Genomic DNA, 13,363 nt, shown 5'->3' with positions numbered 1-13,363 from the left:
CGCAGAAAAATGCGCAGAATTTAAAGGAGATAGATTTTAGGCTGAAATTAGATTTGCGCAATTTTCTGCGCAGACGCTCAACGCTTAACGCTGCCATGTAAAGGCACTTTAAGGTGACTTTAAGTGTTCGCGCTTCTCTCTGTTATCTCTACCGCTAATAAGTAGAGGTCAAATATGATGTCCTTTGACAGGTACTTGTATTATTGATCTAATAAGTTTGAATATATCTTGAATATATTGACCATCTTATTTAATTTCTTTCGCGCGACAGTGTGCGAAATGAAACAACATATAAGAACCAAATTATATAAAATATACGATTTGAAAATGACATTATATATTGTATAATATATATAAACTGTATAAAACTATAATTATATGTATTCTTTTGTTAATTTATTGCATACATACTGGAAAACAATGGTTTGAGTAAATTTTAACTTGTAAAAAGTGTCTTTATTATAAATAGCAAAAAAAAAAAAAAGAAAATATATATGGATACAGGGAAGAAGCAAAATGGATCTTAAATATTGTACAAATAAAAATGCATTTATTCTCGTACGAAATGAATATAAAAATTACAAGAATTATGTATATGTAATACTAAATGCATTTACGACCTACTTCGATTTACCAATCGTTTGGCTTACGGTGAAAATTTCGCGGTACTACTACAATCGCGATTTATATTAAAGAAAATATTGGTTAGTGTAATTATAAATAAAAATACGACGAAAGGAAGACAGAGAGAGAGAAAGAGAGAGAAAGAGTACACGGTACGTCTGCGAAATATCGTCGTCTTTGTCCTGGTTTGTCCTCGCAATTCTTCAATGTACGACGATAGCTTGCTTGCCAGAGATCGCCGCGGTCGCCTTTCACAAACGGATACCCGGGTTCCGAGACGCGACAAAGTTGAGGAGCTCGTCGCTGTCCTCGCACACGAAAGGCTTGACGTGGTGACACGCCACGTCGTGCCACTTGATACCGTCGTTGTAAAAGTTGTTCAAGATGGACAGACAAGACTCGTCGTTACCCTGTAAATAAGCGAAATTATTATAATAAATCTCAAGCTGTCTTCGGGAAAAAGGCACTGGAAATGGAATTGGCGAAATTGAATCTTTATTCCTAAAAAGTTGGATATATGTGTACATTGTTCAATTTTCTATCTTTTAATCAAAGTATAATATTTTTAATTTCCGAATCAGAATGAGATATTGAATTATTTGATTATGGGAAATTTAATTTTGCATGATTTAATTTTTGATTAAAATAATATAAAATAGACCAATTTATTTAATAAAAACTAATATATATTTTCTACTTTTATACACTACATTATAAAAAAAGTCTTTTAATAGCGTAAATATATCAAACATTAAAAAAAAATACATGGATTTCCTTTTTTTTTTTTTTTTAATTCCCTATGAAATGTTGAAAGATCAAATATATACAGTTTCTATATCTAATTCACAAAGTTGAGAGACAGACACTGACAAAAATATATTAAAGGTCACATATGAGAGCAATAAATCCGAAGATGCCAAAGTACTTTCACTCTCTCTATCCTACAAGAATATAAATCAAAGTTTCACGAGGTAAGCGGCAAACGTGCGCTGAGAAAGTGTGTTAGAGCCGATTACCCCGCTTGGCAAAGTCTCAATTATAATTTCTTCTTTATATCTAAATTTATAATTTATTTAAACAATCTATTTGCAAAATAACATATATGTTATTGAGTTCTTATTTACGTGCATAAATCACTTGGAATTATATGTGTAATTATAGTGTAATTATCCAAATATTAAAAACATAAGAACTTTAAAAGTGAAGAAAATGTAGTACCTGTGCAGCTTCGCGGTTGTCCGGTTGTGGTTGACCGTATCCTCCGGTGTTGCTCCAGTCTCCGGAGTTACGCTGGCTCGTCGGCCCGATCTTGGCGCCGGATCCGGACCAGAACCATCCGTTAACGTTCTGAGGCTGAAGATCTGGTCGGTCGCAGCCGTTGAAGTTGCACTTGCGTCCCGACGTCCAAATGTATCTAACGTTTCCTAATTAAACGACAGTATCAATGTGTAATACAAATTTAAGAGTTTATAATTTCATGCGATTAATAAGATCAAAAAGAAGAAAAAGAAGTTTCTCAAGAGAAAACGCGAGTTTTTTATATAAATCCATGGAAGGAAATAATTAAATTTCTTATTGTCTGAATCAGCAATATGATCTAAGCTATAAATTATAAGATTGACGACTTTTCAATCTCTATGTAACTCCCAATGCATTGTTTATTTTCACCCGGACATCCGCATAACTTGTGATCACAATAGAAACTTCTTTTGCTAGATATAAAATTATCTAAAATATAATGACAGGTATTCATAAACGTTAAATGAGAATCAAGGAAGCACGGATGAATAACCATCATTTTCTTAATAATATTTTATTCAAATGGCATATTTTAATCAAATAGCATCTTATTGTCCGAGCAATGACTTAAACAACCTCGTATAAAACGTCATATATTCGAGTTGCAACTCGATTTATGATTAAAAGAAATTGCTAACTGGCATATATCTCTATCGTATAATAATACGTACTATATAAATGCCTTGCAATGAAGGCCGTATTTTATCCACGTGCACACATACACACATTTAATTTTATACGAAATATTTTTGAAATAATTCTGCTGAATTCTGCGAATCTATACATACGCACCGAGCACGCTTTGGACTCGAGATAAACATATTTTCTGACTGAATTATTTACATAAAGAGAAATTTATATAAATTCGGAAAATCTTGATTGCTTTTTCAAATCCGCGTATTTAATCTCGCAGAGTTTTACGCGAATTAATTAGAATAAATCGCAGCGTATTACTAAATTCTTCTAAAGCATCGAACCCGCCACCGTTCATCGACTTGCCAGATGCCTCAAATTAAATTTCACCCGACATTTCCTTATTTTATCTGCCACATTATATTTTCAATCTGCGGTTTTCCGCGGCACGCGGAATTCTAGGTTTATTTCATAGCACGATGCTTGCTCATTAATTTTGGTTTAATTAATAATCTGTATTAGTTTCCTGGAAATTATTAATTTATTCTTTTTTTCTTTTTGGGATAATTTTATTATTTATAATATGGATAAAGATTTTTTTTTTTTATGTGCAATTAAATTTTTTTTTTAGGATTTGCATGATTGATGTATACAGTCTTGATTAATCATCTTGATTGATAAATATTGACAACTCGAAGATATTCGGAGAAGAAATTAAAATTTATATGGATGTATAAAATATAATAATCAGTTTAAACGGGAAATGAATTAGAATTTGTTACTTGAAAGTTCAAGAGAAAAGAAAGTATGTAGGATGATATATTAAGTGAAAACATGCGTGTGAAACCTTGGCGAAAGCTTCTATTATTATAGGGTTATTACACGGTAGAATAGACATATACACAGATTATTAAACAAAAAAAAGCCATGAAATTTTTAAAGTAATAAATGTAAAGAGTAACAAAAGAATCAGCAATGTCGATGTAATTTGTCACGCAAAATATTATATCTCCTAAAGAAAATACAAATCTTGCTTTAAAATAATCAATTAAATTATATTATTTATTAGACCGACTTATATTTTAAATTATCATTATCAAAGTATTTATATATTCCATGTTTCAACATTAATCGCTCGAATCAAAGGTTGTTTTAGAAGCAACAAACACTTTGTTATCATCAAGGATTTTGTAATGAGAATCCAAGCTCGAAAGACAAATCGTTGAACCACAAGTACCTACATAAAGTCCCTTTCACATTGGCTCCTTTTTCTGTACGGGGCATCAACGGTCAAGTGAAAGTGACCCGCTTAGCCGAGTATAGGGGTACACACGCGAGCATCTAGTCACCCGCGAGTCTAAATTGCAACTGAAATTCTTCGCTGAGCAGGTTCAAATGGGGTCGTAGAGAAATGACGAACCAAGGCACGAAGCGTTGCGCCACCGAATCTGCGCCAGCTAATCTCGTTCGTCTTCGCTACCCCTTTACTTCGCGAAGTCTAATCGCGCAGGCAGCGACATTGTGCAATCATTTGTGCCCGCAAATTGACCGAAGAAGATTCCGCTTTTACTTCTCACGCGCTCGAGAGCCTATTTTATTGTATTGGTGGGTTCGACGAAATTGCAGCGTGAAAATTTCCCCGCGGACAAAGAAGCGCGAAATGAACGTTAATGAGAGATTCTAGAACGATTCGTGTCTTTCGAGTTTTTAATACGAATTCCTGAAAAAATTATAAATGTGCAGCTAGCGAAGTCCGGGAATTTCTAAGATTATATGATAATTATACTTCACGATTATAAACGAGAATTTTACAAACTTGATCAATTTTACATGAATTATGTATGATAATTTTCGTTTTGCAAACAAGAAGTTGAAACATTAAAAAGAATTACGTAATTAATAGTATGTACTTTCACACGAAAACTACGAGAATGTTTCATTAATGTGACATTGACATACTTTATGTTATGAACTCCTCGATAAGATCGATCATGATCAATTAAGACATTTTTCTGCTTTATAACTTATCGATTGTCTGATTATAAGGCTCATTTTCACAAATAATCGGATAATTATTTTTTACACTAATAAGAACTATTCACAAAGTTAAGAATAATCGCGTATTATTTTCAATCTCTAATTGAAAGAATATTTAACAAATTGCCGTCGAAATGAATTTAATTTCTGCAACTTGACGTCATAAGATTTAATATATAATTTGCCATGAAATATTTATGACATTATTTTTACAATTTTACAATTATTATATGATAAGAATTCGGCACACGAATATAATTGTAAATAAAAAAAGTCACGATAAAAATTTTTTTCGATGATATGACTTTAATGGGTTAAGTTATGTGCATGAATAGTGGATTATCATGCATTTTAACGAATTTGCGAACAGTCATACATTTCCATTTACGATTTGATAATTTTTCATACTTCGATATTTTTATTAAGAAAGCATCGAGAGTCATCAGAGAGGATCTGTCAAAAGGTTGATGCGACGATGATTTGCTACATTGCATCACTTGAATAATCAACGATTTAAATCTACCACTTATCGATTCTTCGATTGTCGAAATCACCGATCAGCCATTCACCAATTAGCCTCTCTTGAATTAACAGATTATATAAGATCATGAATTTTTATAAGACATATATATATATATATATAAACTGGCAATGAAGCAATAAAAATCTCGAGCTTGTCATCGCGGCAGCTCACCTCTCGCTAGTCTCTGCTTGATGAATTCGTTCTCCTGAGGGGTCTCCAGAGACACGGCGTCCATGCAATGACGACGGCAAATGTTGCGAGCGTCTAGCCAATCTACCTCGAGATTTCTGGTCGGCTGATGTTCCCAGCTGAAGAAATATGAGTGAGCGACCCCTCGGCCATCTCGGTACGACGAATGACGGACACCTGAAGAATGGTCATGTGTTAACGTATCATCAATAATATTATTAATCGTGGTCATATTTAAACAGTTAATCGATTAATAACAGCTTCATTTGACATGTTTATCAACTCACAGAAATTTATTACAGCTCAGAGAAATATGGATAGGCTTGTAAAAATACTGCTCGCGTTTTTTCGTGCAAATATCTCAGAATTTAAAACGATTGCTAAGTGATTTTGTATTATAAAATCGTACGTTAAAGATAAATAGAACGCGTCCCATGTACTGCAATCGTTCGACGACTTAACGCGAATTAATTTACACGAAGCCGCCGCGAGTTACGACATGACGAATGCATTCTAATGAATGAAACGCGCTCTTCTCTTTTCGTCTCTTTTCTCTTCTCTCTTTTTCTCTCTTTTCCAAATCCGATTCCCCGGTTACTTTCCATCTAATTAGTCATGCAACTGTTAACTAAGAATGGAAAAGATTACGAAATGTCACTGGAAATACTTACGATTCGCACAGCTTCGCGGATCGGGCAAAGCTAAACGGCGCTGGGCACTCACGGCGACGATGCCGACGAGGAGCAAGCAGATGGCCCTCATACTTCTGGACCTTGAAAAGAGAAGGAAAACGGTCGTTTATAAATCAATTTTGCAATATATATCATCATCGATTGAATCTTTAAACAATTTATTGATGAACTTATGTACAATATATATAAATAAATCATTTAGAGTTCTTACAATTAGTGCGAAAAGAAGTTCCCAAATCGTATTCCGTAAAATGTATACGTAACTATTTATTTCATAAAATATTGTACTTATTAAGCTTTGCGAAACATTTGCATCAATGCAAATATGTTGTCGCGATCTGACTAAATATTATAACGCACTATATATACAATAGAATTTCTAAGCGTCAGCCCTTGAAACTTGAAATTATTTCTAATTCTAGACAAGCATTGATCGTTAATCAGCATAATACCGCAATTTCGTGTAATATACACGAAACATCCGCGATGTAACATGCATAATTAAACGAGAACCATGGCGATTACTATTCCAATCATTTTGGAAAAATGGAAAAATTACGCGCTTTCGATATATCGTGAAAATGATACTTTTTTATCCTACGTTTATAATTTAATTCTATTTATTAGAAAATATAATAAAAATTGCCTAGTATTGAGAAAAATGCAAATTAATGTTTGATAATTAATATAACAATAAACTTATTATTTATACTTGATTTATTAATATTATCCTATGTATCGATTAATGCGTGAAGCATATCTAGTATTTAAATGATCTTAAGCTGTTGACAAACTATTTCAGGAAATTAATTCCATTGTTTACGATTTAATTTTGTTTATTAGAAAATATAATAAAGTTCCGACAATGGTAGCTTTATACCATATTCATGTCTTTATGCAAATAGTTATTACGTAAATTCAAAGCACTCGACAAAGACAACCAAACAACGTGTCATAGACCAGAATAGCAGTATCATGGAATTTGTAAGAAAGTCGGCAATTCTTTAGGGAAATGGGAACGCTGAACATTTGCCAACGCTGTTGAATATGTGTCCAACAGTTCGAGGTTACGGGGTTACAAGGCTCTTATGATGCCCGCATGTGTGCTGAATTTGCGTAATGCAATCCTATAATCATTAAAATTTTTCACACAATTTTTGCTAATGTAATATAGCCTTTCATAGCTTTCTTAATCATATTTAATATATTTATAGTATCTCATGAATTATGCTAAACAAAGATAAAATTTATAATTAAATGGCATTAAAAATTTGAAATTAAAATACATTTTTTTTTTTTTTATATATATAATAAAATTCATTACTTTTGGTTGTATTTATGTAATTTTCTTTAAAATTAATATACAATATTAAAAAACTGTTATTCATATAAGAGTTCTTTTTATACATCATATTGTTATAATAGTGCCCAACTTTTTGCATGATACAAAAAATATATCATAAAGTATGGGAGGAGAAAATTATTATGCGATATTTAAAATATCTTTTTTTCACACATTGCATTTAATTTGTATTATTAAAGTGCTTTTGTTAATTAATTTTACTGGAAAAAATAATTGTTATACTAATACAATAGAAATTCCGTTTTCTCTTGTGAAACAATCGTCTCATAATCATCGTCTACATCGCGATTAATCAATGTTCTAGCTCGATTCGATTAAAATAAACGGCGAATCGAATTATGACTTCCGGATTGATTTCGCGCGACACGTAAACGTCAGCGCTTCGTGATAGTTTTACTAATGACTGTCATCCATCGCCAGGACAAACGCGAAGCGAACCACTTTCTAGAAAATCACACGACAAAGTTGTTGCAAAACGCATTTATAAAGCAACCAAGTAAAAGCGATTCTATGATTCTATCCAAATCATCGTTCCAATTTATTGCCATTATTTTTAATTCGGAAAACAATATTCTTTGCACAATTGTAAAAGTTAACAAAGAAAGACAAGTTGTTTTCTCGCGATCTCTTAATTTAATTGTAACCCAAATTTTCACACAAGCTGATGAATAAGAAATTATTCTAAGAACAAAGCTTTCATATCAACGTTCAGATTAAATAATATTAGAAGACATGATTAGTATTTAACTGCAGTATAAAACTAAACTATATTATAACGATTTAATGAATGATGTTTCAGTGAAATTATAATGAACGATCCTTATAAAAATTGTAGATGATGTTCGTTTAATTCATGATGAAAACGATTTAATTACAAGAGAAAATAAATTTTCAAATAATTATCGATAGAAAGTAATTAGATCATCAAGTCATATAAAAAATTATGTGAAGAGAATATTAAGAGAAAGATTATTCATCGTTGAATTATTTATTAGCGACTATCTAGTTTGACAAACTTGTATATCCGAGTACACAATGGACGACGAGTTAGAGTTATGAATTTGCTAAATATCTGATTTAGTCACTGCAACACATCCATATTCATCAGTCATCGTACATCAAAGACTCGCAGCTATAAAATACTAAAATACACTCCCCCTTTTTTTAGAAACAATAAGCTTGTTCATCTCGACGGTCTATACATATATGCGTGTGTGACATTTTCGCATGATAATAATCATGAATATTCATACCGCTGAATCTATAACGCTAACAACAAGTATGAGAATAACTCGTTCCAGCTGTGAAAAATTAAGAACGTAAGAACTTTGACGTATATCCGAACAATGCGACCGAATCTTGGAGTTCACAATTTGGTGTAAAAAAAAAAATTTGATAAAAAAGAACATTGATAAAAAGGAACAATAGAACGATTCTTCGACAATCATTTCCTTCGCACGCAACTACCAATTAGGATGGAAGCGTAAGTGTTATTACAACGTAATAACATATCATGCCATGGGATATGATAGCGCGATGTGATACCTGCTAAATGTATATCGCGTGAAATGGAGTGTTCAGATCGAAAGTTGATAGCTCATCGCTAGAATAGAGGTTGATGGGTTATGAGAGCGACAATATGTATTACAATATATTAGCGAGATAAAACATCATGCGTTTAATGATCAATTCTAATGAATGATATTGGAGAAAGGGTACAAAGTGAAATAACGAATAAATTCATGCGTTGAATAAATTGAGGATAAAATTGTTGACATCTTTTTTCACTTAACTGTCATCTTGTCTTAGATTAAATTAGAAGATTTTGTTGTATTGTTTTCACTCCATTTCACTTTCAAAATGTTTAGATTGGAACAGGTTTTTCCCTTTTATTATATATAATTAATATATATTTATATATTATATTAGAAAAAAATCTATAGTTAATAGTTGAGAAAATATTAAATATTTAATTTATGATATCGCAATTTAAAAAATATCTGCCGTATGTTAATTTAATCCTTTCTTAATTTAATCCTTTCTATAGAGATTATAATTGTATTTATTTTTTATATATTATTTTTGTAAATATACTACTTATGTTAGAGGAATATATCGTTAATATATTGTGTACTTTTGCTATAGGATATACGCAACAGATGAAAGGGTTAACGATGTCTTAACGATATATTATTAGACCCCTCTTTTCTAGATGTCAATTCAATATTCTCAATACGAGAAGTGGATGCGAACATATAACATTAACATATTCAACAATCATCGAGTGATCTCAATGAGTATTCTCTTTTTTGTTGACGTTACAAAACTTGTCGCCGTTACATCATTCTCGAACTCCCGTCACCTGGTGATCTTACGTCAACGTCTCGTTCTCGGGATTGTTCCGATACTTCAACCGAGACGACATATTCAGAGAAGATCATAATTTTCTGATGAAAGACACATACAGGGAGAGAGAGAGAGAGAGAGAGAGAGAAGCGTCTCAAGTTTATTCAAATATGATCGCAGCAAACGGATGCCACAGATTTGGTTGTTATCGAGTCTAATTGTGCAAAATCTCTTGCGAAAGAACATTTCCATGCATGAGAGCAAACGAACCTCAATAATATGTCTTCATTATACAATACATGTCTTCACCTACGTAATTTTCCTCTTTGAAACGCGTCTCCTCTTGTACGCAATTAACTTTCTTATTTTTATTTTTTTATTTTTATAGATCTTTAATGCACTTAACATATTCTGGTCAAATAATATATTTATTTACAAAGCAATTTATTTTACATCGCTCAATTCGTAATTTAATAGAATCAGTTGAAATTAAAATAAGATATAAGAATTAAAAGATAATTGCAGTAAATAATATGCAGGCAATAATGTTTAAATATATGTTGAATATGTTAATATTATCTCTACATAGCACTTCTCGTACTGAGAAAATTTAATTGATATCTAGAAAGAAGGAGTCTAATAATATATCATTAAAACATCATTAACCTTTTCACCTGATGCGTTAGATAATAACAAATAATGCGATATTATGCAAGAAAATAATAAAAATTACATTAAATAGCAGCGAAGATGGATAAGATCAGCATCCATTATCAAAAAACATTTTCTTTCCAAGATCGATAAAATATTGTATATGTGTGTTCCAACATTCATTTAAAACTAGATGAAAAATATTATTTTCTATAATTCGTTTTGTATATCTATTTATATATAAACTTGTAAAAATAAAAGATGAATCGCTGCGTGCGTAATTCGTATGTTTAAGTGATGGGCGTGCGTGAGACACGGTTGGAAAAGAAAAGATCAGTTGATGGGATTCACTGAGAACATTTCAAATTGTTATTTTTCCGCGTAAGGAATATTTCCTGATAAACGAGGAAAGATTTTTGTCTCCCCTCTCTACGTAATGCAATTTAAAATAATAACAAAAAAATAATAATTCTCGAACTCTATTATTCTACAATATTTTAGAGAGATAATGGTGCTACCATAAATAGCTTCTAACTGCAACTCCTCTCACATACTTTATTGTTTCTCATCCTATCTCGGATGCGGAAGCAGTAACGTTACAATGTATCGCTATTATATGATGCAATGGCAGCTAATTAATGTAATGCAAACGTAGACGCTAATTCATTATGGCGCGCCATTATATTGCTTTTCACAAATCAAGAGATACAATATTTCATCGTTTCTTAAAAAGCAGGACGTTATGTAATAGTAATTAAGTCAGCATCGCTTTTATATGGAGTAACCACGTTGACAGGGCATAATTAGCTATCGCTGAAAGTTGCTTAATATTATTTCATTATGTTATTCTTTTGAAGAGACATAATTTAGTGGAACAAATTTCATCTTTTCGCGAGAATTTTTTCACTTTTTATCATTAAGGAAACAGAAAAAAATGCGTTTCGAAATTTTAAGTAAAGCTTATGTTAAATTACGAATCCTTGAAACATATCAATCACATTGATAATAGTAATAATATTTTTTCTGAGATCTTTATTTGAAGCTAGAAAGTGAAGCTAATCGAGAAATTTAAAATACTATAATATTCTATATGCAAGATATAAATATAATAAGTAATTACAAAAATTATTAGTTATAAATTTAATAGATCATAAAAAATATATGATAAATAAAATAGATATTATTATGATCTTTTCTGGATGTGCGAACACAAACGGAGTTAATAGACGAACCGCCGGTATGCGTTACTCACGATCTGCGAGAAGATAATAGGATGTTCGCGGTATCTTCAGAAACGAGACGTTCACAACCAGTGAAACTTGATGTGATTTTGCAACGCGTCTTTTTTACCTAATTTTTATCAGGCAACTGACTTTCCTCGAATCACGGTTGCCAGTCTCAGCAAGGGACTGCGACTTTCTAAACATTCTAAATCATTCGTGACACTCGCGAAGTGGCGGGGTCTCGGATGAGCATCACTATTGAAGATATATCTCATCAGACCTCTTTTAAATTCTTGCCGCTTAATTGAGTAAGCATTTTAAAAATAACATAATTCTTTGATATCTCTCTTCAAAAATCAAAAATTAAATAGTTGAATATATTACAAAATGACGCATCTCAAGTGTACGAAAGTAATGTATTGTATAAATTCAATATAATATCTACAACATGTTATCGTTATATAAATACTCGAAAACAATATTTGCATCCTAGATATAAGGCAATTTTTACTATTGCAAGAATATATTATTCATTGAATTTGCGCTTGTTCTATTCAAAATTATTACATTTATTATTTTTATTATATTAAAATAAGTGAATAATATTTCAACTATTCGAAAACATGGAACTGTATGTTCGAATTATATTTTATAAATACTTTCTCGCGTATTGCAATCATTTTTTATATTATTATTAATTTTGATGTAGCTATAAAATCTCAACGAACAATAATTTTCCAACAATTTGCGATCTATTTCGCCAGATCTTTAATTCATTTAGAAGTTAATAGTAGCGAAATAATTGCTTTTTTATGCATGCATTTTTTATTATATATATATATATATATATATATATATATATATATATATATATCGTAGTGTGGTAATTATGATTATTATGTTAACCGCAAAGATTAAAAGTCTCGGAACAATATGATATTTTAAAGTTACCAAAGTATCTCGAGCCTTTTCGATGCAAATTTTCGGGATAAAGTGCAGGATTAAATTTATAGTTCTTATTAGTAAGCTCGAGAAATCGGTGAATTAATGGGAAATTTTTCAACTAATGGAAACGAGTGATGTTTTAAAATTCATCGAAATCGAATCGGAGAATTCCGGAATTCCGGAATTAAGATGATATCGGTTGCTCTTTCACGCAATACATATTGATGCTAAATTTAAATTATCCAATATGATTAAGACATTACATAATCGATGATATAATATAAAATTATATCTGAACATAGAAGGGTCTGACATTAAATCATGAATATATTACGTCCCAATTAAATCTGCATATTATGTATATTGCATATTATAATGATGAAGATATAATATCAAGGTAGATGCCTACGCTAGAAAAATTATATTTCTTAAGAAAATGCGATGAGAGATATAAAAAGTCAAAGGGATGATGCGCCCAATGTACACGGTCATCTTGAGGAGCAAGTGCCGCGCTTTGTTCTCATCGGTCGATTCAATATGGCGCAGTAATAGAAAGGAAAGTTGTTCCAGAATCGACTCATTAGTCCGGTTATCTCCTTTCGTCGCGAAGACACGTGCATCGCCCGAGGGTTTTCGAACGCGACGAGGAAGAAGAACATCGTCGCCGAGAGTATGATCTTCAAGTTTGGTACCGTTATAAGCCACCGGGTATACGCTCCCTAGTGCCTTTTCTCTCGGGGAGAGACACGCGAAATTGCTATTTTACTAATCAAAGTACACGTGGTTTTTTTTTTGTTTTTTTTTGTTTTTTTTTTTGCGAGTTTCGCAGGCGGAGACT

The 13,363-nt window shown here is 31.7% G+C and overlaps 1 protein-coding gene across 3 annotated transcripts in view; it reads right to left on the bottom strand.

Moving 5' to 3' along the window:
- Nucleotides 1–561: 561 nt before the first annotated feature.
- Nucleotides 562–13,363, bottom strand: part of LOC138936580 (C-type lectin 5) — a 23,546-nt gene continuing 10,744 nt past the window's right edge. For all 3 annotated transcript variants that reach the window (XM_070302112.1, XM_070302109.1, XM_070302111.1), the window contains 4 exons: nucleotides 5,977–6,077; nucleotides 5,288–5,482; nucleotides 1,843–2,048; nucleotides 562–1,034 (listed from right to left, as the gene is read on the bottom strand). In XM_070302112.1, coding sequence (XP_070158213.1) covers nucleotides 876–1,034; nucleotides 1,843–2,048; nucleotides 5,288–5,482; nucleotides 5,977–6,067 — 651 coding nt within the window. In that variant the 5' untranslated portion in view covers nucleotides 6,068–6,077 and the 3' untranslated portion in view covers nucleotides 562–875. The remainder of the gene's footprint in view (nucleotides 1,035–1,842; nucleotides 2,049–5,287; nucleotides 5,483–5,976; nucleotides 6,078–13,363) is intronic.

Source organism: Polyergus mexicanus, unplaced genomic scaffold, assembly GCF_030449975.1.
Source record: "Polyergus mexicanus isolate NDT 795.1 unplaced genomic scaffold, iyPolMexi1.0 SCAF_9, whole genome shotgun sequence".
In the NCBI taxonomy this organism is placed as follows: Eukaryota; Metazoa; Arthropoda; class Insecta; order Hymenoptera; family Formicidae; genus Polyergus; species Polyergus mexicanus.
The sequence above is the reverse complement of the archived record's forward strand: the minus strand, read 5'-3'. Positions and strand labels throughout refer to the sequence as shown.